Source organism: Loxodonta africana, chromosome 21, assembly GCF_030014295.1.
Source record: "Loxodonta africana isolate mLoxAfr1 chromosome 21, mLoxAfr1.hap2, whole genome shotgun sequence".
NCBI lineage: Eukaryota > Metazoa > Chordata > Mammalia > Proboscidea > Elephantidae > Loxodonta > Loxodonta africana.
This window is the reverse complement of record NC_087362.1, coordinates 69343466-69369946: the sequence shown is the minus strand read 5'-3', so window position 1 is coordinate 69369946 and position 26481 is coordinate 69343466. Positions and strand designations below refer to the sequence as shown.

Genomic DNA, 26481 nt, shown 5'->3' with positions numbered 1-26481 from the left:
AAGAACAAAGTAGGAGGCTTCATACTTATCAATCTCGGAACTTACCATACAGCCATGGTAGTCAAAACAGCCTGGTACTGGTACAACAGATACATAGACCAATGGAACAGAACTGAAAACACCGAAGTAAATCCATCTAGTTACAGACAGATGGAGCCCTGGTGGTGTGCAGTGGTTAGGGCTCAGCTGCTAACCAAAAGGTCAGCAATTCAAATCCACCAGCTGCTCCTTGGAAACCATATGAGGCAGTTCTACTCTGCCATGTAGGGTTGCTATGAGTCAGAATTGACTCAATGGCAACAGGCTACTAGGTGTGGACAGATGATCTTCAACAAAGGGTTGAAGTCCATTCAATGGAGAAGAGATAGTCTCTTTAACAAATGGTGCTGGAAAACTGGATATGCATATGTAGAAAAAAATGAAAACAAGATCCATACCTCACAGTGTAAACAAAAACTAACTCAAAATGGACCAAATACCTAAATATTAAACCTAAAACTTAAAGTTACTGGAAGATATCACAGGGACAAAGCTAGGGGCCCTAATCTAGGCATAATATACTATTAACCATAATTAAAAATGCACAAACAAAAGAAGATAGACTAGATAACTGGGATCTCCTATAAATTAAATAATTATGCTCATCAAAAGACTTTATTAAGAGTAAAAAGAGCCTACAGACTGGGAAAAAAATTTTGACAATGACTTAACTGACAAGATCTAATCTCTAAAACATATAGAAAACTTTAATACCTTAATGACAAAAAGACAAAGAATCCAATCAAAGAGCAGGCAAAGGACATGAGCAGACACTTCATCAAAGAAGACATTCAGGCAGCTAGCAAACACATGAAGAGATGCCCACAGTCATTAGCCATTAGAGAGATACCAATCAAAACTACAATGAGATATCATCTCACTCCTGCAAAAATGACACTGATCAACAGAAAACAACAAATGATAGCGAGGTTGTGGGGAGACTGAAACCCTCATACATTGCTGGTGGGATTGTAAAATGGTACAACCACTATGGAAGATGCTATGGCGCTTCCTCAAAAAGCTAGAAATAGAAATATCATATGATCTAGCAATCCCACTCCTAGATATCTATCCTAGAAAAATAAGAACAGTGACATGAATAGACATACGCACACCCATGTTCACTGCAGCATTACTCACAATAGAAAAAAGATGGAAACAACCTACGTGCCCATCGACAGATGAATGGATAAACAAAATATGGTACACACATACAACAGAATACTATGCAATGATCAATGAGTCCACAAAACATCTTATAACATAGATGAATCTGGAAGACATTACACTGAATGAAGTAAGTCAATCACAAAAGAACAAATATTGTATGATACCACTTTTATAAAAAGTCAAAATAGGCTTACATACAGAAAGCAGCATTCTTTGATGGTTACCAGGAATAGGAGGAGGAGGGAGGGAGAATCACTTACTAGATAGTAGACACATGTTTTAATTCTGGTGGACGGAAAGGCAGTTCACAATATGGGGAAAGTCAGCACATGACCAAGGTAAATGAAGACACTGAGAGATACACGAGAATAAAGGACAACGACGGTAAATGCTATGTAACACATATAATTCTGCAACAACAGTAATAACCAAAACTTTGTGAGTGGTTACATAGGTAGATATGTGTGCTATGTGGGTATGGGAGGATGTGTGGGAGTACATGCATGTGCATACAGAGGTGTGGTTATGGGCATCTGTATATACATATTTGTATGTACTACATATATAGTCATATGCATAACAGAGCAAAAGGAGGCACAGTCATGGAAACTTCCTAGACAAATCCAAATACTTCGTGGGACTGAGTTACTGGGCTTGAAGTCTAAGGATCATAGTCTTGGGGGGGCATCTAGGTCAACTGGCGTAACAGAGTTCATAAAGATAATGTTCTACACCCTAGTTTGGTGAGTAGTGTCTGGGGTCTTAAAGGTAAAACTTGCGGGTGGTCATCTAAGATAAAACTATTGGTCTCCTCCCATCTGGAGCAAAGGAGAGTGAAGGAAACCAAATATTGAAGGAAGCAATTAATCCATAGGACTAATGGCCCTAACGAACCACAGCCTCCTCTAGCCTGAGACCAGAAGAACTAGACAGTGCCTTGCTACCACTACCGACTATTCTGACCATGGATGCAACAGAAGGTCCCAGTTAGAACAGGAGAAAAATGTAGAACAGAACTCATATTCATAAAAATGACCAGACTTACTGGACTGAGAGAGACTGAAGGAAACCCTGAGACTATAGCCCTAAGACACCCTTTTAACCTGGAACTGAAGCCACTCCCGGATGTCACCTTTCAGCCAAATAACAGATCGGCCTATAAAATAAACAATAATACCCGTGAGGAATGTGCTCCTTAGAACTATAGGGGACCGCGTGGGCGACATTTGCCCAAAAGCAAAGGTGAGAAGGCAAGGAGGGGCAGGGAAACTGGAGGGATGGCAACTTGGAAGGCAGGGTGGAAATGGGGAAAGTTTGGCACATTGTGGGGATAGCTACCAATGTCAGAGAACAATTTGTGTATAAATCGTTGAATGCTAAACTAATTTGCTATGTAAACATTCACCTAAAACACAATGTTTAAGAAAATGAGTACAAATAAAACTGAGGAATGTAAGATCAATAGATTCTATCAATGTCAACATCATTGTATTATAGTTTTGCAAGATGTTACCATTGAGGAAACTGGGTAAAGGGTACAAGGGACCTCTCTGTCACAGAGGGGCATACCAACAGGAGCAAAGGCAGCAGCGAGGGAACAGGTGTGCGGCCTCCTGAGGGGCCTGCAGCAGGCAAGTCCGTTCATAAGCTCCTGCCATGTGACTAGAGGGCCCAGACAGCAGTGGAGCAGCTTCTCTCCAACCTGAGCTAATTAACGCCCACTCCATCTAGGGGAGACCTCCTACCAGCCACTCCATAATTATCGGGCTGAGAAGCAGAGGCCTTTCATAAGGGGAAGAAAGGAGAATTCCCCCATGCCCCTCCCAACAGAAGCCAAGCCAAACCTTTTGAGCTGGAGCACATTTGGGGCACTGGCACAAGGGGTGGCAAAAGCCCGGATCCACGGCACCGGCAGCATCCTCCACTTCATCCAGCTCATCCTCTGTCCACTCCAGGAGGTAGCGCACCTGGGGTTGGACGGCAAGGAGAAACAGGAACTTGGAAGGCATTCTTAGCTCCTCTCCCACATTCAGCCAGCTGTTCCCAAATCAGGACCTACACTTCCTCAGGCATCCAGGTAATTTGCAGATGGCTTCTGCTCCCTGGAAGGGTCCAGTGTTCACCAGAGCCCAAGTCTTTCTAAATCCTTTCAGTGCTGACAGAGAGATGAAGCTACCACTTCTGCACCTGGTGACAGAGATGCCTTCTTCTATCTTATCAAGAGGCAGGCTGATGCTGCTTCCGGGTGGCCTCTTTAAAACCCTGGCCCTTGGGGCACCTTCTCTTACATTATCTAATCGGATCCTTTCAACAATGAGGCAGCTCCAGACCCCTCCCTCCTCCCTAAAAGAAAGGGATCAAAGAGGTCAAGGCATTCAAGGACATGCCAATAACAAGTGGTGGTCAGGACCGGCCAGCGCTCTTTCACTTTTGTCATGTGTTGGCCCAGGGGCGAAAGCATTAAACAATCTCCAAACAGGTCAAATTCCTGTCCAAGTCACGTAGAATTTATGTTCCAAAATCTAGTTTTTAGAACAATAAATCTGAAAAGAGAAAACCAGGTAAATACATTTCTAGGTCTGGTTCCAGGCACTGATGAAGTAAGCATACACCTGCAAGGAGTGACAAAAGGTTCCAGGAAGACCCCCTTCTGCCCCCAAACGTCTCCCATTCAGGTCCCTTCAACATCCCTGACAGACATTCCTGAAGGGGAAAATGCCCAAGGCCTCTATGGAGGGCCTCACCTAACAGATCAGCTGGGACAGACCTAGGGCAGCTCCTCCAGATGAGAAGAGGGGAACAGGAACAGGGGTGGGACCTGAGGGTAGGCGCCTCAGGGAGGGGTTGGCTGTGGAAGAGTCTGGATGGTGACCTGAGGGCACCTGAGAGTTAGTCTCCTTCACCTCCTTCACAGTGGCCTCAGCCCTCCTCCTCCACCCCAGCAGGAAGATAAGCAGACATGCCAGAACACAGGGACAGTCATAATCTGTTTTCTGCTCACATCATGGCTTTTAGGGTGCTAAAGAAGCCCTCCTCTCCTTCATCCAGGAACACTGGGTGCTCCTGGGGGTGGTCTTCAGCCACTGCCTCCAGGCCTCAGGAAAGGAGCAACCCGGCATCAGCCAGGGTAACTGTGTGCCGTGCTGACAGATCAAGAGACGGCTCTGGGCAAAGGCTAATACCTCGACAGCCACATGCAGATTCTTAATATCCCAGAGGCTGCTATACTCAGATGCCAATCATTTCTGTCCACTGCCTCCAACTCCATCATCGGTAAAAAGCACTCCTGAAATACGCATCCTTGCAATGTGGTTTATTCACAGCCCCTAATTTGGTAGAAGTCCCTGGGTGGTGCAAATGGTTACTACTAACTGAAAGGTTGGCAGTTCAAACCCACCCAGAGGCACCTCAGAAGTAAAGACTGGCGATCTGCTTCCGAAAGGTCACCGCCTTGAAAACCCTATGCAGCAGTTCTACTCTGCACACTTGGGGTCACCATGAGTCGGAATTTACCTCCACAGCAACTAATAACAACAAATTTGGTAAGCATCAAATCCGCTCCTTCCTTCAAAGTAGGAGGCATAACACATTCCATCCAGGAAGCCAAAGGCAAGCTAGGGGCACGCCAGGGGGCTCTAATGACGTCTGTCTCCGTTGTCCAGTGACCTCCTCGTCAGATGTGCCCTCACAGCAAGGCTAATGCAGACAGCTTGCCTCACGCTTTACATCTTCTCTAGACACTAAACCCAGAGCACCATCTCGTCCAGGAGCCATAGCCCTCAACACTTCTGGGGAGCTACACGCACCCTCCTTCCTGGCTCTGTACTCACCTCAACCACCTCATCCACTCCATCCAGCCCCTGCCCTCTCCTTAAAGCCAAGCTGCCCACATCTCCCCTGGCTAGTGGGCCCGGGCTCACGGCCCCAGTCTACGCCCCTGGACATGGGCTGGCCTGCCACATCTCACTGCCCGCCTGAAACATGAACGTCTAAGAGGCAGGGGCCGCACTAACTATGTGGCTTTATGTCGACCTGACTCATTACCCAAGGGGAAAACGCAACACTGGCATGACCAACTATTCGTTAAACGCACCATCTTCTATGTGAAACTGAACAAAGAATACGAACAGTTCACAACCAACTCAGAGATGAAAAGCAAGGACTACATGTGGATGATTTAACCGACAGCAAGCTTTTTAAGATGCCGTTGTAAAAACTCACCATTTCTAGATCTCCATCAGCAACAGCTCTTAAAAGTTTTTCTACCTTAATAAAAGGAAAAAGAATGTTACGAAACTGATTTTAACAATGGTATAACAAATAATAAAAATGGCACTCTGAAAACCTCGTGGCTTTCATTTGTCTCTTGCTTTGTGGAGTTTCAAGGTGTCATTTAATACCTCACAAACATATCCCTGAAACTGCTCAGACAGGACATCCTAGCTAGTCACTAGTGCGTACAGAATACATTACCATTTAAGGTATAAAAATCCAACAGCTGTTTATGTGGAAATGTGAGATGACAATCACCTTGAAGCACAGGTGCTTTCTAAGAGATCAGCCACCCCTCGGATCTAGTACCACACATGCTCAGCTCTCTTCACCCACTGGGTGAGGGGGCCACAAAGGTGGGCAACTCCTCCTCAAGATCTCAAGTCTTCTGCTAGACTCTGGGGCATATCTCTTGGCTTTCTGTGCTGTGGTTTTGCCTTGAGCTGGGGGCTGTGGAAAGGAGGAAGACTAGGGCAGAGTCATGACAGCTCCCCACCCATAGGGGACCAGTGGAGCAAGCTGTGGTCCACTCATACAATGGTCTACTCTCCGGTTAAACAAAGAAGCAGATCTGTATGTGCTGACATCAAACAAGCTCTAGGTTAAATGAAAAAACACAACAAGGTATGACTCATAAATAAGTTTTGAAAAATACAGTGTGTGAGGGCATCTAAATGTCTAAATAAACTGAAGCAGTCAGGAACGATGCACCTCACGTTGTTAACGGTAGGTACTGAGGTACTTACGGGGCTGGGAGGTGGAAGGCAGAGAATTTCTTACTTCACCAAAGAATAATTCATTGAACCTACAGGTGACTTTATTGGTACATTTCTTAGAATATTCTCTTTCTCACATACACACAGACACACACTCATACTCTATTTACAAAGCAAAGAGCAGCTTGGGGAGCAGGCTGTGGAAGGACAAGCAGAGAGACCAGCAGTGTGAGAACTGCCCAGGCTCATCTTGAGGGCACCAATGAGCCACCACAGCAGAGATGTGCCCTTCGCAGTAATGAGCCGGCAGGCTGAATGCGCAGCACCTGCCAGGCTCCAGGGCTCCTTAACTGGCTGCTATATCACCATGGCCACCGAGTTCTCGTCCTCCCGTCAGGAAGCCTCACCTCTCTGTAGTCCCTCTTGGTCTCCTCTTGCCTAGAGCTCACTGACACGGAGGAGAAGCTGGAGGTGGAGGACCCCTGGCTGATGGAATCCACAGAGCGCCGAGGGGACTGAGCAGGGACCTGCAGTGAGGGCGTCCAGACCAGAGAAGACATGGGCACACAGATACACAAGGGCCAAAAAGGAGGCCCCTGGCCTTGCATACAACCAGCAAGCACAGCCCCATTCATTTACCTCAGAAGACTTCTGCCTCCTTTCAAAGGCCAGCTGCCTGGCTTCCATTATCGACAGAATCTGGGAGGACAGCAAGGATATAAAAACTACTGAATGAATGAGTAGCAACCAAGTATCATCACCCACAGTGCCCCACGGCCTGCCTTTCACCTTGGAATCTCAGCAGAGTCTCAGATCACGCAGCCCAGCCATACCCTGAGATATACCGAAAAACCAAAGCCCCAGGCAGGTGGGAACTTAGGCAAGATCAAACAAAACCAAGTGTGGGCTTCCTCCCATCACATCATGACCAAGCATGGGGAGTTAGTACTCTCCATGAAGGGGTTCAGAGGATAAGAGAAGCCCAGGCACAGACAGGGCCTCAAAGGCTAGCTCATGCAGCCCCCAGGCCCTCTGTCCACAGCATAAAGTGAGACCTGTGCCCGGGTACCCACAGGTCTCACACAGCAGCTGCAATGCAAAGCTGAGTCAAGGCAGTAGCTTCCTCCTCTCCTCAGCAGAGGCCCTCGGGAATGGGCCTGTAGTGGAAGCTAGAGAAGCAAAGGGGCCCTCCTCTGCGGGCGCCTCAGCCTCCTGGGCCCAGGGCAGCACCGGTCAGTCCCAGGCAGATGTTGCTGCTACAAGGCAAAGGCCTTGTGAGTGTGCAGGCAGCACAGCTGACACCTCCCCTGGAGTCAGGAGCAGGGGTTTAAACCTTTATAACCTGCCACTCCCAGAAAAAGACATGAACTAACTGAGAACAGTCCCTAGAAGAGAGCTGGAAATTGTAAAAGGGAGCCGGTAAAATATCAAAAGGGCCTATGCGAAGGGGGGCAACTAGGTGCTTGCGGGAGAACGGGATCATCTGTGCGTGCCGCCCTGCTGATGTTCTGGAGGCACCAGGCTGCTGGCCATGCAGGCCTCCACTTCACCGTGGCGTTGTTCCTCCCCTGGCTCACCTGCCCAGCACACTTCTCTGTGGCCTCCCTTCAGCCAGGGCGGCCGCCGGGAGAGATGGCACAAAGCCACCCCACTCCCTGCCCAGTCGTACGAGGTGAGCACTTTCTTTACGTGTTGCCAAAAACTACATGTTTCTAGAAATTACTACCAGGAAACAGCGAATTAACTGAATTCATTTACAAATCACTTGTGAAAGAAACTATACTCAATGATGTTCAAAAGTGGCCAAGTTAGAAAAGGTTCCTAGGAGTTGGGGCTGAAGTCCCAGGAAAGCAGAGCTCTGGCACTTGCTGCTGGCCTTTCCCACACCCTGTGCCAGCTTTTCTAGCTCGGAGCCTTTGTCCTGTCTGCATACATTCACTACTAAATCGATGGCACTCAGAGTCCAGGGCAAACCTCTTCCCGAGGCAGCTCTAGGAACGACACTGGGAAACGTCGTAAAACTGAAAATAATATAAATTAGTAAGGCCCATTAACAACCAGGTCCTAAATGCAGGAGAGAGGGTGCAGGCCACGTTCTGTCCTCAGGCACTAATGCACAGTTTGCCCCACAAGGCAAAGACCTAATAATCTGTGGACATCGATTTTTTTTTTAAGTCATATGCTGCCCAGAGAGGAAAAATGCTACCTTTGTATTCAATGCACACTTGAGTGGTGTTTCTTTCAGTCTGTTCTGGATCTCTGTAGACGCTCCATTCTGTAGCAATGTCTCTATGATGCCTTGGTAGCCCCAGCGTGCAGCTATGTGTAGGGGAGTGTCTCCTTTCTCGTTACCGATATCCAGTCTGCAGGAGCGCACATCATAGTAGACCAAAGCCTTCACGCACTACAAAGACATTGGGAAATGCAGCCATTAATGGACATGCTGAGCCCTGGGCAGCGTCTGTTCTCCACAGCCTCCATCCAAGTTCCAATTCCATCAAGGCTCCATCCAACAAGCAATGTGCAGTCACAGAGAGTCAGACATCAAGGATTTCAGGTTACCTGATCCTGACACATCACTTCTTGAAAAGAACTCAACTGCACACCAGTAAGAAACGGCTAGATAAAATTGTGGCATATCCATGTGAAAACAGAGTTACCATAGCAGCCGGGCCTGGCTCTTGGGCATCTGGGACCTTGGATTCCAGGAGTTCCTGAACTGATAAGGGTAGTTCAGTGTGCCTGAAGGGTTTGTACAACAATGTGGTTTATGCTACACACCTGCTTTCCTTCTGGGAGTCTGCATATAGAGGGGCCTACGTGACCAATTCCAATAAAAACTTTGGGCAGTGGGCCCCTAATAAGCTTCTCTGGCAAACAGCACTTTCCACATGGTCTTATGACTCACTGCTGGAGGAGTTAAATATGTTCTGTGACTCCCCTGGGAGATGACTCTTGAAAGTTTGCGCCTGGTTTTCTCCTAGCTTCACCCCATGTGTCTTCTCCCCTTGCTGATTCTCTTTTGTAACCATAAACTGTAATGAATCTTAGCCATGAAGACAAGCACATGTTAAGTCCTGTGAGTCTCTGTGGTGAGTCACTGAACCCAGGGGTGGTCCTGGGGACCCTGACACAATCCACACGACCGATTACTGTGCAGCTAGTTAAGCATGGGTTGGTCTACACTGATTGTCCGGAGGCTTTCCATCACAGGTTAAGCGTAGAAATCAAGTAGCATGAAAACGTACAGGGTAGGTTCCCACTTTTGTGCGTGAACCACCTAACCCAGTTTAAACCAAGGCATGTAACAGTCTATCTGCATATCACTATGGAGAGAAGGGGGAAGGTGGCTAGGAAAACACACATACGGTGAGATGCTGAGTGAAAACAGGAATTATAAAATTCTTTGGCATTACTACAAAAATGTAAGAACTGTTGTTATGTACAAAGATAAGAACCAGGGGATTAGCAGGGATGAATGAAAATGATTTAATTTCAGAATAAGACAATGGGCAATTAAGCTTGGATTGCTGTCACTGCAGTACGGCTTCTGCAATAAAAAAAAAAAAAAACTTCACAGCACATGTCCCAATAATTCCCAAACTAAATACTACTTTAAACTAACTGCAAATTCATATCCCTCTACAAAAGGTAAAGGGTAAGCACAGCCGCCCCCTGGACGCAAGGACCACTCACGTCTTCGTGGCCGTGCGCGCAGGCCAGGTGGAGAGGAGAGTTGCCGTTGTTGTCCTGCATGTCGGCGCTGGCTTTGTAGTGCAGCAGCAGCAGCTTCCCAAGGAGAGAGGAAGGAGGGTGAGCGTCGGCAAATGGGGGGCAGAGAGCAGGATTCCCCAGGGCGCGAGGTCATCTGTCTCCATCTTAAATCTGGTTTACTGATATGACTTCTAAAATTATACCACTCTGTAATGGACCACATTGACTATGGCCTCCACCAGTCTGAGTCCAGAACAATGAGATGGTGCCTGGCTACCACCACTGACTGCTCTGACAGAGATCACAATAGAGGGTCCCAGAAAGAGCTGAAGAAAAACGGAGAACAGAATTCGAACTCAAAAAGAAAGACCAGATTTGCTGGCCTGACAGAAACTGGAGAAACCCCGAAAGTATGGCCGCTGGACGCCCTTTCAGCTCAGTAATGAAGCTACTTCTGACGGTCACCCTTCAGCCAAAGACTGAATAGGCCCATGGAACAAAACAAGACTAAAGGGGTGCACCAGCCCTGGGACGGGGACTGGAAGGCAGGAGGGGACAGGAAAGCTGGTAATAGGGAATGGAGGGTTGAGAAGGGAGAGTGTTGACATGTCCTGGGATTGTTAACCAATGTCATAGAACAATGTATGTGCTATTTGATAAGAAACTAGTTTGTTCTGTAAACCTTCATATCTAAAGTTCAAATAAATAAATAAATAAATATTTACCACTCTCGCCCTTCCTTCTAAAAGGTTGAGAAATTAAGGAAAAGGCCTCAGCCCCCCGTTCCTTCCCCCTGACTATTGACAAGTTCCAAATGGAAACCTAACAACTTTGTCCACTGAACCCACAGGGAGCTGCCTCAGCATCCCAGTCTGTAATGTACGGCTGCAGCATGGCCAGTGTGGACTAAAGGAGGCAAAATGCTGCGGATTGAAGCCCTGGACAAGGAGCAAAACTCTGAAACGGGAAGGAAGGGCCATGTCGTCCGCGTAGCCCGCACACCATGATGGCGCCCACTCTCACCGTCACGCTCTGGTAGCCCTTCTGACACGCGAGGTGCAGTGGGGTTGACCCGTGGTAGTCTGTGGCATTCACCACGGCGCCTCTGGAAACCAGGAGGTCAATGAGTGACGCCTGCCCTACAAAGCAGAAGTACTTCACAGCAGAGAAGGAGAGAGAAGCAGCTTCCTGGGCCCCAAGTATGCAACCACAACATTATATCTTCCCCCTACCCCGCCTTTTATTATTACCTGGTATGAAACATGCCAGAGGGTGTTTTACGCTTGAGAGAAATCAGAGCTAACATCACGTCAGGCTCTGTAGACTCTGAATACATTGGGATGGCCCTTGGAGGAGACGCAACTTAAGTCCACATCCCAGCAACAAAAGGTAATGGAAAAGAGCCTTAGGCATCCACAGAAGATTCCATGGCCCATCAATTCATAGGCTGGAATATTGCACAGCCATTAAAAAAAACATATTGACAAGGAGAAACACTCTATATTGCCAAGTGAAGCAAGCGCAGTACAGAACAGTACGATCTCCACATTATCACGTATTTTCTAGATATATAAGCACACAAGTGTGCAGAAACTGTGAACAATCATACATCAAAATTAAGTCTGGGGATAGGAGGACGTCAGGTGAGGCTGGAGGAGGTCTGTGTTGTCCACCTTGAGTGTGCACATTAAAAGACAATAGAAATGGAACAACCAAAATGGGAATAATGAGAATGTTCATGCATTGTGAAGAATGTAAGCAATGTCACTAAACAACTCGTGTAGAAGTTGCTGAATGGGAACCTAAACTGCTGTGTAAACCGTCACCAAAAACACAATAAAGTATTATTTTTTTAAAAAAAAAGAAAAAGACCATATAGAGTTCTTTTTATAAAATAGGACTACAAGATCCCCAAGTTGACAACCCTGAGGTCGTTCTCATAGCTTACATCTCAGCCTTCCCTTGCTGGCCCACCAGCAGGGGGCGGCGTTAGGCGTCTACACAGCGAGAGCCACTTGTACATGTTCTTCCAGGCAGGAAGGGGCACATTGGCCACCACGGTCTGCAGAACGTTTGTTCCTCTCCTCTTTCCAGGGAAGCCCTTCAGGGGTGGGCCCATGACGTGGCTCCTTCCACCATCCCAACTGCCACTACCCCAAGTCTGCCAGAGCTCTGCAGGGCCACCCCTGGCATCAATCATCCCTACATGTCAACAAGCGCACATACCACAGACAGCGGCCATGTGGAGCGGTGTATGACCCCTGTCGTCTCTGGAGAATGGAGTGACAACTGAAGGATCATTCAGCCTCCTAAAATAGAGGGAAGACAGAGAGAAAGTGACCACGGAAATGGCGTGGCAAAGCCTCTCCCTGGCCAGGCTGGACATGCCAAGTCCTGGTACCAGAAGGCAGATCACAGGATGCGATCCAAGCCCTGATGACCATCCAGGCTCCCGCTTGGCCTCCTGCAGGGCAGAGGAGCCTGAGGCATCTAGTTCCAGAGTCCCCAACCCAGTCCTACCCCTCAGACCTCCACACCCAGCTAAACAATCTAAGACAACGGGAAACCAGGAATGTCACATGGCAATCTAAATATTTAGGAACAGGGCAAAAGTTAGGTCCACTATGGTGCATCAGTTGGACATTAGTGGGAAAACTAGTGAAAACAGTCTGTAGTTTAGCTATTAGCATTGTACTACTACTGGTTAATACTAATACTAGATAATGTCTCAGTTTTGACAAATATACCACAGTTATGTAAGATGAGATGTTAACATGAGGGGAAACTGGGTGAAAAGTATACAGAGAACTCTATCTGTGCAACTCTTCTGTAAATCTAAATGTATTTCACAATAAAAAGCTTATTGGAAAAAAAAAAAAAAGAAATGTCATGTGGCAGAAGCTGGCATTCCCTCCATACTAAAGCCCAGTTTCTGAACACCTTCCGAACTGTGAAGTCCTGGTTGCACCATGGTTAAGGGTTCAGCTGCTAACCATAAGGTCAGCAATTCGAATCCACCAGCCATTCCTTGGAAACCCTATGGGGGCAGTTCTACTCTGTCCTCTAGGGTTAGTATGAATCGGAATCAACTGGACAGCAATGGGTTTGTTTGTTTGTTCGTTTCATTTTCCAAACTGTATACTTCCTCCTGAAGAAAGGCGGGGCAGGCCCCGGACCAGCCTACCCGGAGATCCAGTCCAGTGGTATACAACTATTTTTTACAATCTTTATTCCATCTGATTCCCCAAAGATGCAAGCAGGGAAGATGTTGCTGTCTCCACTTTAGAGCAGAAGCAGCTGAGGTGCGGCGAGGATAAACTCCTCACTCACGATCACAGGGCAAGTAAGTAGAGAAGTTGAGCCAAGGCCCCGTGTCTCCTGATCCCTGGCATCCAGAGCCTCCACGAGGGCCTCTTACCCAGAGACAAGTTTTTCACAGTCATCACAGAAGCATAGAGGGTGACACATCTTTTGGACGGCATCTTTATCATGGTCCTCTTGGCTCAAAAGTCTTTCTACTTCCTTCTGGTTACCTGATGCAATGTGCTAAAAAGTGGCATCAAAAATACTATCAGTACGTAAGGAATTACTCGTTTTTAAGGTGTGAATTTTCTGAAAGTTCTCATAAGAAAAACACATCCGAGTATTTATCAATGAAGCAATTTGCTCTCTGGGACTTGTTCAAAAATAATCCAGGAGGTTGGGAGAAAGGGCAGACTGTCTATGACACTGGCTACACATTGGTAGTTACTGAAGCTGGGTGATGGCTACATGGGGTTCTTCCATTACGTTCCTCCCTTTATTTTTGTAAATGTCAGAAATTTTCCCCTAATTAACAACAATGTGGACCAAAATCACACAGCAAGAGAAGCAGAGGGGGAGTACATCTCTGACCCTCAGTGTGGGTTCTTACACCCCACAGGAACGGTTGCCATTGGCCCTATACCTCTTGTATTCTAACAGAGCCCCAGTTTCAGGCAAAAGAGAAGACCTGTAATGAGCAGGGGACCTCATCCATAAACAGCCCTGTAGGCTCACCATGGGCTCTTCCTGCTCACCCCCTGTGATCCTGGATGCACTCCCCGCAGGGACTCAGATTTTTCCCCGCAGGAGGTTCTCTGGGCCCTCCCAGGAAGTCCCTCTGGATCTGGGGAACCTGGAAGCATCAGCACGCTCCCCAGGGTAGTAGGCCCTCATCCAGCCCCGGCAGTCAGATCAATATCTGCGCACCAAGCTGCCCGTGTGCCAGGCGAATCACCATTGAGTCTGGCACTGTACCCAGCGTGTGCACACACAAACACCCAGATGCAGGGCTCCTCGAGTCATGGAGGGGCATCAGCTCTGCCTGGGCTACTGGCAGAGGTGTCATGAGCTGCTCCTTGAAGAACAAGCAATTCCCCAGTTGGAAGACAGCTGAGGCAGAAGGCGCCACATGCAGAGGCAGGGCCTCACCAGCTTCACCAGTGTGCCATCCTCACAGCTACAGCACAGCACACAGGGCACAGCAGGGGAGATGCCAGAGACGTGCTGGTTCTAACTTTAAAACCACAGCATTCCCACCACTCACTCTTTCAGCATGAAATGAACTTTGGTGAATTTATTTATAGAGACCCTCTAGATGCCCAAAGATGGGAGCGCTCCTCACACATCTTTGCCCACAGAAATATTTTGGTCTTACCTTAAACAAGCAGTCGATGGGAGTTGAAGTTATCTGAGACAGCAAGTTCATTCTTTGCTTCAGGAACAGTCTGTCACCAAACCCCTCAGACTCCTGCAGGAAAATCCAAACAATCCGTTCTATCAAATATAAGCGCAGCGCAGATCATTTGACACACAGGACGCCAAGAATACTCCTTACCATTTTCCACAGAACAGGATCAGCGGTGCCCCTTCCCCTCTCTCACACACGGCTCTACTCACTGAGCTGTTGAGCAGACCCTCACCAGGCTGGAAGAAGGGTCTCCTGATTGTCCCTCTGGGACATGCTAGCTCTAGAGACGGTTTCCCAACGGCGATCTCAGACAGAGGCAGCACCCTGGCTATCGTGTCTGCATGTGAAATGAATCACTTCTAAGTGTGGAATGTAGCATGCCCATACCACCATCTTCCAGATGGGAACCTGGACACCTTCTAGACAGTCTTGCCCTCCTCTCCCTCTCAAACATCCACCCTGTCTGCATAGTCCTATCATCTGCCACTGTATCTGGGGCCTACAAACAGTAAAACCATCTGAGAGGCTGGCCCATCTGTACTTCCTAGTGTCAACCTGCAGGAGAGAGAGGGATCGTACCTTTTGAACATACTTATTAAAACAGCAGATAATGTGGCCCTTGGCCCAAAGTCCATTAAGACACTGGAGGAATTCCTGACATAGGAATTAACAGATCTCTTCTGGCCATCTCAACTTGAGCCCAATCCACTATCCACCCCAGATAATAAACTCAGATCTTCGTATTCTAAGTAGTGTTTACCAAGATACAAGAGTCTAAAAACATATTTTCTTTATGAAATAATTTCTAACAAGACACTTTACTGATCACTTGAACACCTGCATCTAAACTGCCTGATGACAAACTAGCTTCCTGAAAAACAGTCCTGGCAGGAGGCAAAGGGGATTTTTTTCCCAGCCAGCTGCTGCCAGAAAAACTCAGCAAACCCTGTCAACACTGTGGGGTAAGGCTTTCACTGTACAGTCCTCTAAATTCTGACTTCAAGGTTCAGCTAATAATAGAGCCAAGATCATCTCAGGGGATGGGCCGCCTGTGGGGTCCTCTGTCGAGGCAAGGTCCTTCATACTGGTTCCCCTAAAAGGGTTAGCTCAGCAAGTGACTGTGAACCCTCAGAATTGGAGTCACTTTTGCTCCCAGCTGTTATCTCTGCTCTAACAACCTGCTTCACACAGTCATTTATAGCCAAGCTGCTCAGGGTTGAGAAACAGCAAATACTCATTGTTTCAGCAAATCTGGGCTCTTTTCCTTAACTCTAGGTAAACATGTGAAAGGTAGTGATGGAAAGAGACAGGTCTTCTGTTTATCAGAAACCCAGTGAAGTGAGACAGACCAGATACATGCAAAGCAGGAGCAGAAAAAGTTACAGATTCCTTCAATGCCCCCAACCCCTTCACCTGCCCCATTCTGTCTCACAATGGCGTAACTAGAGTAATCCCAGGAATGTTTGTTTTCAGGAAGCTCAAACCTTCATTTATGAGCTTGCTGAAAAAATGTTTATGGTGGTTGCAAGTATGATTTTATCTTAGGGAGGAAATTTCTGTGAAACTATAAGGTAAAACCTGCAAAACCTGGAACCTGTGTAAGGTGGAAATCTGTCAGAGAAGGAAAACTCAAACATTTTCCACTAATATAGGGAGCAACAGAAAAATGGTAAGACTGCACCCTGTCAAAGGTGGAAAACTTGTGAGACCTGGAATAACAGGGCAGTCCTGTTGAGTTCCGGCTCTCGTAGGTTTCACTGTATTATATTAAAGAGTCAGTAGTAAAAACAATTTGATTCACTTAGTCCTTAATACTTTTCAGAAACCACGCTTGGGCTCTTTCACTAAGAAACAACAGCAACACATGGCAATGGATTCACACATTCAGAACGTCACTACTTAAACCAGTCAGGGTGGAGCCAAGATGACAGACTAGTCAGATGCACCAAACCATCCCACACAACAAAGGCCAGAAAGAACAAGTAAAACAGACACAGACATCAATCCTGGAACCCTGAACTTTAAATGAAAGGATAAAGTATTAGATTGGAAACCACTGAGATGAAGACACTGATTGGAAATAGCAAACAAGTAGAGATATGGAGTGGAAGCTCCCTGCCGACTGGCACAGCATGACACAGTGCAGCCATCTTGAGATAAAGCCAAAATCTCCACACAAAGAGCACAGAAAGGCGCCTTCAGGTAACTCCCAACAGAAGATAGAGGACCAGCATAAACACATCCAGAGCAAAGTAAGATCCCCTTTGCTGCTGCAGCTCAAGGAAGGGCCCAGGCACTCTCACACGTAACCAGAAGAGCACACCCCTACAACCCCCACCCTTCTGGAGAATAGTGACAAGAACCGCCCCACCCCAGCAGCCCAAACTGCCAGGAATCAGAGTGCAAACCCTCCCTACTTCCCCCCATCTAGATCTGCCCACCCCCTCTCTCCGCCTCCCCTCCCAGGTCACTCATCCCACCAGCCACACCCCGCTGCACTGTAGCCAAGTGACCTGGCTGTACACACCTCCCTTCCTGCTAGCCAGTCCATCTGTGTCACAGCAGAGTGGCCTGGATCCATGCCCACTCCCTCCCCACTGGCTCTGAACCTCTGCACTACAGCTGACAAACCTAGCCCCGTGCCCACACCCACGCTCCCCCAATGGCTCCACCTCACTGGCCCACAGCTGAACGCCCCAGCCCGTGCCCCTCCCTATCCACCCGCTCCGCCCTGCTGCCCCACAGCTGAGTGTCCCAGCCCGTACCGTCTCCCTGCCAGCTTCATCCCACTGCCTCGCAGCCGCGTAACCCAGCCCATGCCCCATCCCTCCCCTCCGGCTCCATGCCACTGCGTTGATGGCAGGTGACCCAGTCCTATGCCCAAGTCCTCTCCCCGCCAACTCTGCCCCACTGCCCCACACCTGAGCCACCAGGTCCTGCAACCCTCCCTCCCCACTGGCTCCGCCCTACTGCCCTGCAGCTGAGTGTCCCAATCCATGCCTCTCACTTCCTATGGGTTCTGCCCCACTGCGCTGCAGCCCAGCAACCCAGCCCTATCCCACCTCCCTCCCCGCTGGCTCTGCCACACTGAGCCATAGCTGAGCAACCCAGCCCCATACCTCTACCGTCCTGCTGCCTTGAAACTGAGAACACAGCCCCACACCTCTCCCTCCCAACAGGCTCTGACCTGCTACACCACAGTCCAGCAACCAGGCCCCATGTCCCTCTTCCTCGCCAGCTCCACCCTGCTGCGCTGTAGCCAAGTGACCTATCCTTGCACCCTCCCCCCCCCCACAGGCCAATCCCATTGCGCCACAGTTGAGCAACCCTGCCCTGTGTCCATCCCTTCCCGCTGGCCTTGTACAAATGCTTTGCAGCTGAGTGTCCTGGCCTCATGCCCTCCCTACATGCTGGCCCCGCCCTGCAGCATCACAGCTGAGCAACCTGCCCTGACCATTCAGGCAAGGTGGTGAGAGCTATCATGCCCACAGACAAGTAAGCAATAAAGCATGCCCAGCCTGCCTGCTCAGACATACCAAAATAAAACAAGAAGGATTAAACAAACAAACATACAGTCAATAAATAAAATAATACCTGAATGTCCCAGAGACAGTATCAAAACACATAAAAAAGCAGGACAAGATGGCTCTGGCAGGTGACCAAGATAAAGAATCAGATGACCTTCTGGCAGAAGAAAAGGCAGTGGAACTATCTGAGAGGAAATGCAAAAGACTAATATTTAGGGCACTCCAGGAGATTAGGATAGAGATCAAAAAAAAAGACAAAACCAAGGAAAAAATAGACAAAATCATGGAAAACAAAGGCAAAACCAATGAAAGCATAGCCAAAATCAAGGAAAACACAGACAAAGCAATAGAAGAAATCAGGTAAGTCATACAAGAACAAAACATCAAAATATATGAACAATTAGAAATTATCCAAAAACAGCAACTAGTAATCCAAAAGATAAACAACAAAATTTGAGAAATAGACAACTCAAAAGAAGGTTTTAGGAGCAAATTTGAAACAATAGAAAAGAGAATCAATAAGATTGAAGACAAATTCATGGACGCCATTTTGTTTGAGGAAATAGCAGAGAAAATAATGAAGAAAACCTAAAAATTATGTGGGACGCAATCAACAGCAAAAATTTGCATGTGATTGGAGTTCCAGAACAGGGGAGAGAACTGAAAACAGAACTTTTGAATGAAAGACGAAAAGCTAAGCATCCAAGAAGCTCAACACACCCCATATAGGATAGACCCCCAAAGAAAGTCACCAAGACATATCATAATTACATTCGCCAAAAACCAAAGACAAAGAAAGAATCCTGAGAGCAGCTCAAGAAAAAGAGAAAAATCATTTGTAAGGGGGAAACAATAAGACTAAGCTCTGATTACTCAGCAGAAATCATGCAGGCAAGAAGGCACTGGTATAACACATATAAAACACTGAAAGAAAAAAACTGCCAACCAAGAATAACATACCCTGCAAAACTCTCATTCAAATACAATGGTGAAATTCAGTACATTTCCAGATAAACCAAATCAAGAGAATTTGTAAAAATCAAACCAAACTTACAAGAAATATTAAAGAGAGTCCTTCAGTTAGAGAACCAACAACATCAGACAACAAACTGAGGCTGGGACACAGGACAAAATCAGCCAGATACCAACTGAGGTCAAGAACTCTCAAAAATAATGCAAAACTAAAAGATTTAAAACAGGGAAACAGAGACACCAATCTGTAAATGAAAAGAACATTAAAACAATAAAAGGCACAATAAATGGTTTAGGTATAGAACTTTCAAACGGAGGTGATATCAAGTAATAAATGACTAGTTTAAACTGAGGAAGATAAGTGTAAATCTCAACATAACCACAAAGAGAGTTAACAAACCTACTCATCAAAATAAAAAAGAAGAAAAACATAAAGACTCAATAAACTCAAAACCTGTAACAACAGAAGAAATTCCACAAACAAAACTAACTCAACACAGGGAGGTAAGAGGAACAAAGAAAAGGTCAGTACTACAACAAAAAGCCCAACAAAATGACAGCAATTAACTTACTGCTATCGATAATCACACTGAATGTAAATGGCTTACACGTACCCGTAAAGATATGGAGAGTGACAGAATGTATAAAAAACATAACCTATCAATGTACCGTCTACAAAAGACATACCTTAGACACAAAGACAAATATATTAAAAACCAAAGGATGGAAAAAATATATCAAGCAAACACCAACCAAAAATGAGCAGGAGTGGCAATACGAACCTCATATAAAATAGGCTTTAAGGTAAAATCCACCAGAAAAGATAATATATAATGATTAAAGGGACAATTCACCAAGAAGATATAACCTTAATAAATACCCGTGCAGAAAACAACAAGGCTCCACAACACATAAACTCTAATAGCACTGAAAAGAGAAATTACACAGTTCCATAACAATAGCAGGGGACTTCAACACACCACTCTCAGTAAAGGACAGAACTTCCAGAAAAAAATTCAGTAAAGATACAGAATATCTAAAGGCCACAAAATATCAACTTGACCTCACAGACATATATAGAACACTCTACCCATCGAACTCTTTAGAACAGACCACGTTTTAGGCCACAAAACAACACTCAATAAAATCCAAAACCTTAAAATAATACAAAGCATCTTCTCTGATCATAACGCCATAAAAGTAGAAACCAATAACAGAAACAGCAAGAAAAAAACTGAAATACATGGAAACTGAACAACATCTTGCTTAAAAACCACTGGGTAATAGAAGAAATCAATGATGGAATAAAAAACTACCTAGAATCAAATGAGAATGAAAACACATCATACCAAAACCTATAGAACACAGCAAAGGCAGTGCTCAGAAGTCAATTTATAGCAATAAATGCATACATCAAAAAAGAAAAGCCAAAATCAAAACACTAGCCCTAAACCTTGAATAAATAGCAAGAGAACAGCAAAAGAAGCCCACAGGCACCAGAAGAAATGAAATAACAAAGATCAGAGCAAAAATAAATGAAATGGAGAACAGAAAAACGATGGAAAGAATCAAGATCAAAAGTTGGTTTTTTGAAAAGATCAGCAAGTCAAAAACCATTAGCCAAAATGACAAAAGAAAAACAGGAGAGGAACCAAATAACCCAGTAAGAAATGAGATTTGGGACATTACAGCAGACCCAAGTGAAATAAAAAGGTTCACAACTGAATGTGAATGGCTTACATGCACCTGTAAAGAGACAGAGAATGACAGAATGGATTAAAAAACATGACCCATCAATATCTTGTCTATAAAGACACACCTTAAACACAAAGACATAAATATATTAAAAATCAAAGAATGTAAAAATACATATCAAGCCAACAGCAACTTACTCTAACAAATTTGAACACCTAGAGGAAAAGGACAAATTTCCAGAAAAACACTACCTACCCTAAGCCAACACAAACTAAGGCAGAAAATCTGAACAGACCCATAACAAGAGAATAGAGTGAAAAGGTAAAAAAAAAAAAAAACTCCCAACAAAAAAATGACCTGGCCCAGATGGCCTCACTGGAGAATTCTACCAAACATTCAGAGAAGAGCTCACACCAGTACTACTCAAACTATTTCATAGCAGAGAAAAGGAATGGATGCTCCCGAATTCATGCTATGAAGCAAGCATAACTCTGATATCAAAGCCAGGCAAAGACACCACAAAAAAAAGAAAATTACAGACCAATGTCTCTCATGAAGATAGATGCAAAAGCTCTCAACAAAATACTAGCCAATACATTGAGCATCATATCAAAAAAATAAAAGAAACCACAACCAAGTGGGGTTCATACCAGGTATGCAAGGACGGTTCAACATTAGAAAATCAATCAAAGAACATAGTCCACTACATAAACAGAACAAAGTAAAGAATCACAGGATCATCTTAATTGATGCAGAAAAGGCATTTGATAAAGTCCAGCACTCATTCCTGATAAAAACTATCAATAAAATGGAACAGAAGGAAAATTCCTCAATATAATAAAAGACACTTATACAAAACCAACAGCCAGCACCATCCACAAAGGAGAGAGGCTGAAAGCATTCCTTCTGAAAACGGGAACAAGACAAAGATGCTCTTTATCACCAGTCCTATTTAACACTGTATTGTAAGTCCTAGCTAGAGCAATAAGGCAAGAAAAATAAATGGCATTCAAATTTGAAAGGAAGAAGTAAAACGATTCCTATCTGCAGACAACATGATACTATACATAGAGAACCTAAAGATTTCACAAGAACTACTGGAACTAGTGGAAACTAATAGAAAGATTCAGCAGAGTAGCAGGACACAAGATAAACATACGAAAATCAGTTGGATTCCTATATGCTGACAAAAAGAACTATAAAAAAATAAATCAGGAGAATACCATTCACAGTTGTACCTAATAAACACTTAGGAATAACTCTAACCAGGGACGTAAAAGACCTATACAAAGAAAACTACAAAACACTACAGCAAGAAACCAAAAGAGACCTACATAAATGGAAAACATACCATGCTCATGGATAGGAAGACTCAACACTGTGAAAATGTCAATCCTACCTGAAGTGATCTACAGATATGATGCAATTTGGATCCAAAAACCAACAGCATCAGCAAGATGGAAAAACTAATCAGTAACTTTATATGGAAAGGAAAGAGGCCCCAAGTAAATAAAGCATTACTGAAAAAGAACAAAGCAAAAGGCCTCACACCACCTGATCTCAGAACCTACTACACGGTCATGGTAGTCGAAACAGCCTGGTACTGGTAAAATGACAGACACATTGACCAATGGAACAGAGTTGAGAACCCAGATGTAAATCCACCCACCTACAGTCACCTGATCTTTGACAAAGGCTCGAAGCCTATTAAATGGAGAAAAGACAGTCTCTTTAACAAACAGGGCTAGCGAAACTGGACGTTCATCTGTTAAAAAATGAAACAGGACCCATACCTTACACCATACACAAAAACTAACTCGAAATGGATCAAAGACCTGAACATAAAACCTACAACTATAAAGATCATGGAAGAAAAAATAGGGACAGTGCTAGGGGCCCTAATGTGTGGCATAAATAGGATGCAAACCATCACTAACAACACGAAAACACCAAAAGATAAACTAGATAACTGGGATCTCCTAAAAGTTAAATACTTATGCTCATCAAAATACTTCACCGAGAGAGTAAAAGAGAACCTATAGACTGGGAAAAAATTTTTAACTATGACATTCTGACAAGGGTCTAGTCTCTAAAATATATAAGATACTACAACACCATAATAATATAAAGACAAATAATCCTATTAAAAATGGGCAAAGGATATGAACAGACACTTCACCAAAGAAGACACTCGGGTAGCTAACAGACACATGAGAAATGCAAATCAAAACTACAATGAGATTCCATCTCACTCTGACATTACTGGCACAAATCTAAAAACAGAAAAAAGAACAAATGTTGGAGGGATGGCGGGGAGAATGGAACTCTTATGCGCTGCTGGTGGGAATGTAAAGTGGTACAACCCCTATGGAACACGATGCGGCGCTTCCTTATAAACCTAGAAATAGAAATACTTTATGATCCAGCAACCCCACTCCTAGAAATACATCCTAGAAAAATAAGAGCCATCACATGAATAGACATATGCAACCCGTGTTCCCTACAGCATTACTCACAATAACAAAAAGATGGAACAACCTAAATGCCCATCAACAGATGAACGGATAAACAAATTATGGTTTATACACAGAATACTACGCAACGATAAAGAACAATGAGGAATCCACTAAACATAACATGGATGAATCTGGAGGGCATCATGCTGAGTGAAGTAAGTCAATCACAAAAGGACAAATACTATATGAAACCACTATTATAAAAACTCCAGAAAAGGTTTACAAACAGAAAGAAACAATCTTTGATAGTTACGATGGAGCGGAGTGTTGGGGAGGGGATATCATAAACTGGATAGTAGGTAAGTGTTAACTTTGATGAAGGAAAAGACAGTGCACAATATAGGGGAAGTCAGCACAACCTGACAAGGCAAAGTCATAGAAGCTTCATATACACATCTAAACTCTTTTGCCAAAGATTAGAAAGGTCTATAAAATAAACCCTGGTGAAGCAGTAGTTAAGTGCTACGGCTGCTAACCAAAAAGTAGGCAGTTTGAATCTACCAAGTGCTCCTTGGAAACCCTATGCGGCAGTTCTACTCTGTCCTATAGGGTTTCTGTGAGTTGGAATCGACTTGATGGCAACAGGTTTGGTTTTGGTTTTTTATAAAACAAACAATAACACACGTGAGAAAAGTGTGTCTTATTCAATCATCCACACAGGACCAAAAGGGCAACACCTGCCCAAAAGCAATGACGGGAAAGGACACTAATAATAGACGGATGGAAACGGGGGACTGGGGTGTGGAAGAGAGAGTGTTGACACATCGTGGGGATTGCAACCAATGTCATAAAACAATTTGTGTATAAATTGTTGAACAAGAAACTAATTTGCTCTGTCAAGTTTCACCTAAAGCGCAATTAAAAAAAAAAAAAAAAGACTTCGCATTATAGGGGAAGTCAGCACAACATGACCAAGGCAAAATCACAGAAATTTCACAGACACATTCAAACACCCTAAGGGACCGAGTTACTGGATTGAGGGCTGGGGACCATGGTCTCAGGGGACATCTAGGTCAACTGGCATAAGGCAGTTCATAAAGAAAATGTCCTACATTTGACTTTGATGAGTCGCGTCTGGGGTCTTAAAACCTTGGGAGTGGCCATCTAAGATACATCTACTGGTCCCATCTCGTTCACAGCAAAGAAGAATGAAGAAAACCAAAGACACAGGGAAACGTTAGTCCAAAGGACTAATGGACCACATCTACCACAGCCTCCACCAGCCTGAGCCCAGATGACTAGATGGTGCCTGGCTACCACCACCAACCACTCTGACAGGGATCACAAGAGAGGGTCCCAGACAGGAAAGGAGAAAAATATAGAACAAAATTCAAATTCACACAAAAAGTCCAGAGTTACTGGTCTGACAGAGGCTAGAGGAACCCCGAGAGTATGGCCCCCAGATACCCTTTTAACTCAGAAATGAAGTCACTCCTGCAGTTCACCCTTTAGCCAAAGATTACACAGGTCTATAAAACAATAACACACATGAGGAACGATGCTTCTTACCTCAATCATATAAACGAGACCAAATGGGCAACACCTGCCCAAAAGCAAAGACGAGAAGGTAGGGACAGGAAAATGGGACAAATAGAAACAGGGAATCTGGGGTGGAGAAGGGCAGAATGTTAACACGTTGCAGGGATTGCAATCAATGTTACAAAACAATTTGTGTGTAGGTTGTTGCATGAGAAACTATTTTGCTCTGTAAACTTTCACTTAGAGCACACACACACACAAAAATGACCAGTTTTTCTGGGAATTGACATGAGAATGCTAAAAAAGCACCAAAATGAAGACCTAATGAGCCTAATTAATCTCATACAAGCACATACACACAGCCACTCAGTTATTTCTGTATTTTTGCAGATTGTTTATGCTCTATTTTGTAACCTGGGCATTAAGTTACCTGTAAAAACAAAAACTGGTTTTTGTTACACACACAAGTGGAAAAAGGAGACTCACTGCCAGCATTAAAAGAACATTTTACCTGGTCACAATAAAAACATGATTAATAAAAAAAGAAAAGGTACCAGTCAACAACCGAAGGCAAGGGCAATATGATGGAACCACAATGCTGGTAGTGCAGAAGAGAAGGAAGCCACAATGCTTGCTCTGTCAATAACAAGCCAAACCAAATAAAGGTAGAGAGCGTTTCCCAGGCCTGCCTCAGTCAAGACCTGAGGGACAGCTTCATAGCAAGCCCTAAGGATATGCAGAACTTATCCCAACGCCTAGCAGGTCCAACCACCCCCAGACAAGATCCTTTGTCCACCTAAACCAGAAAACCTTCCTTGGGTATATCCATACAGGATTCAACAGAGAACCAAAAGCCAAGAGACACCGTGGGTGCGGGGACATTGGAAGAGCAAGTCAGAGGCTCAAGTATCACTGCACACTTCAAAATGGTGCTTTCAAATATCACATGTGATGCTCACAGCCACCTACCAAGGGGTGAAATATGCAGGATTATCCCCTGTGTGGACGAAAAAATGGACAGAGGTTTAAGAAAAATAAACAGACTTGCCCAGGGTCCAACAGCAGACTGGACACAAACCAACAACCACACAAGGAGGGCCACAGCCCAAAACCTCCCCCGCCAAGTCCCACATGGAATGTTCTCTGAAGTAAAGGTAACTGTGAAAAGCTGACTGATACTTCTCAGCCCCCTCCTCATAATCTGGCCAAAGATCCTCAAGTCTCAGCCTTCCTGCCTTAGTGCCACAGAAAGTAAGAAGGCAGGACAGCCCCTTTCTGGGGGCTGCAAGGGGAGGAGAGCACCTTCAAGAGGTGGTCACCTCCAGGTGACAAGGGCGGCCCTATCCCCATCAGGGAGCATCAGGCCAGATTTCTCTGCTGGGTGATGGAGGAGGAGGCGGGTGCCTTCTCAGACCAGCGGCGGTGGGGGTGGAAAGGAACCAGAAGGGCAGGGTGCCCCATCTCAGGAAACCTGAATGTCAGCACAGATGAGTAAACACTGCTCCAGACACCATGAGAGTGCCACAAGGTCCTAAAACCTCACAGAAGACAACTCAAACTAAGCAATGTTACTCCTCAACTATGGGGGTGACGGCAATTCGGATTTTGTACACATGTGTGTGTTCCAGAATTTTAGAGAGTTCCCCTAAATATAGAAACAAAACAAGGCT

General features: G+C 45.2%; 1 protein-coding gene across 9 annotated transcripts in view; it reads right to left on the bottom strand.

Annotated features, from left to right (window-relative positions):
* The window catches only part of ANKRD27 (ankyrin repeat domain 27), a 72347-nt gene that overhangs the window by 16434 nt on the left and 29432 nt on the right, over nucleotides 1-26481 (bottom strand). For all 9 annotated transcript variants that reach the window (XM_064274104.1, XM_064274103.1, XM_023555647.2 and 6 more), the window contains 10 exons: nucleotides 14590-14682; nucleotides 13330-13457; nucleotides 12138-12220; nucleotides 10935-11050; nucleotides 9894-9986; nucleotides 8404-8601; nucleotides 6837-6896; nucleotides 6605-6724; nucleotides 5431-5475; nucleotides 3054-3176 (listed from right to left, as the gene is read on the bottom strand). In XM_064274104.1, the coding sequence (XP_064130174.1) occupies nucleotides 3054-3176; nucleotides 5431-5475; nucleotides 6605-6724; nucleotides 6837-6896; nucleotides 8404-8601; nucleotides 9894-9986; nucleotides 10935-11050; nucleotides 12138-12220; nucleotides 13330-13457; nucleotides 14590-14682 (1059 nt within the window). The remainder of the gene's footprint in view (nucleotides 1-3053; nucleotides 3177-5430; nucleotides 5476-6604; nucleotides 6725-6836; nucleotides 6897-8403; nucleotides 8602-9893; nucleotides 9987-10934; nucleotides 11051-12137; nucleotides 12221-13329; nucleotides 13458-14589; nucleotides 14683-26481) is intronic.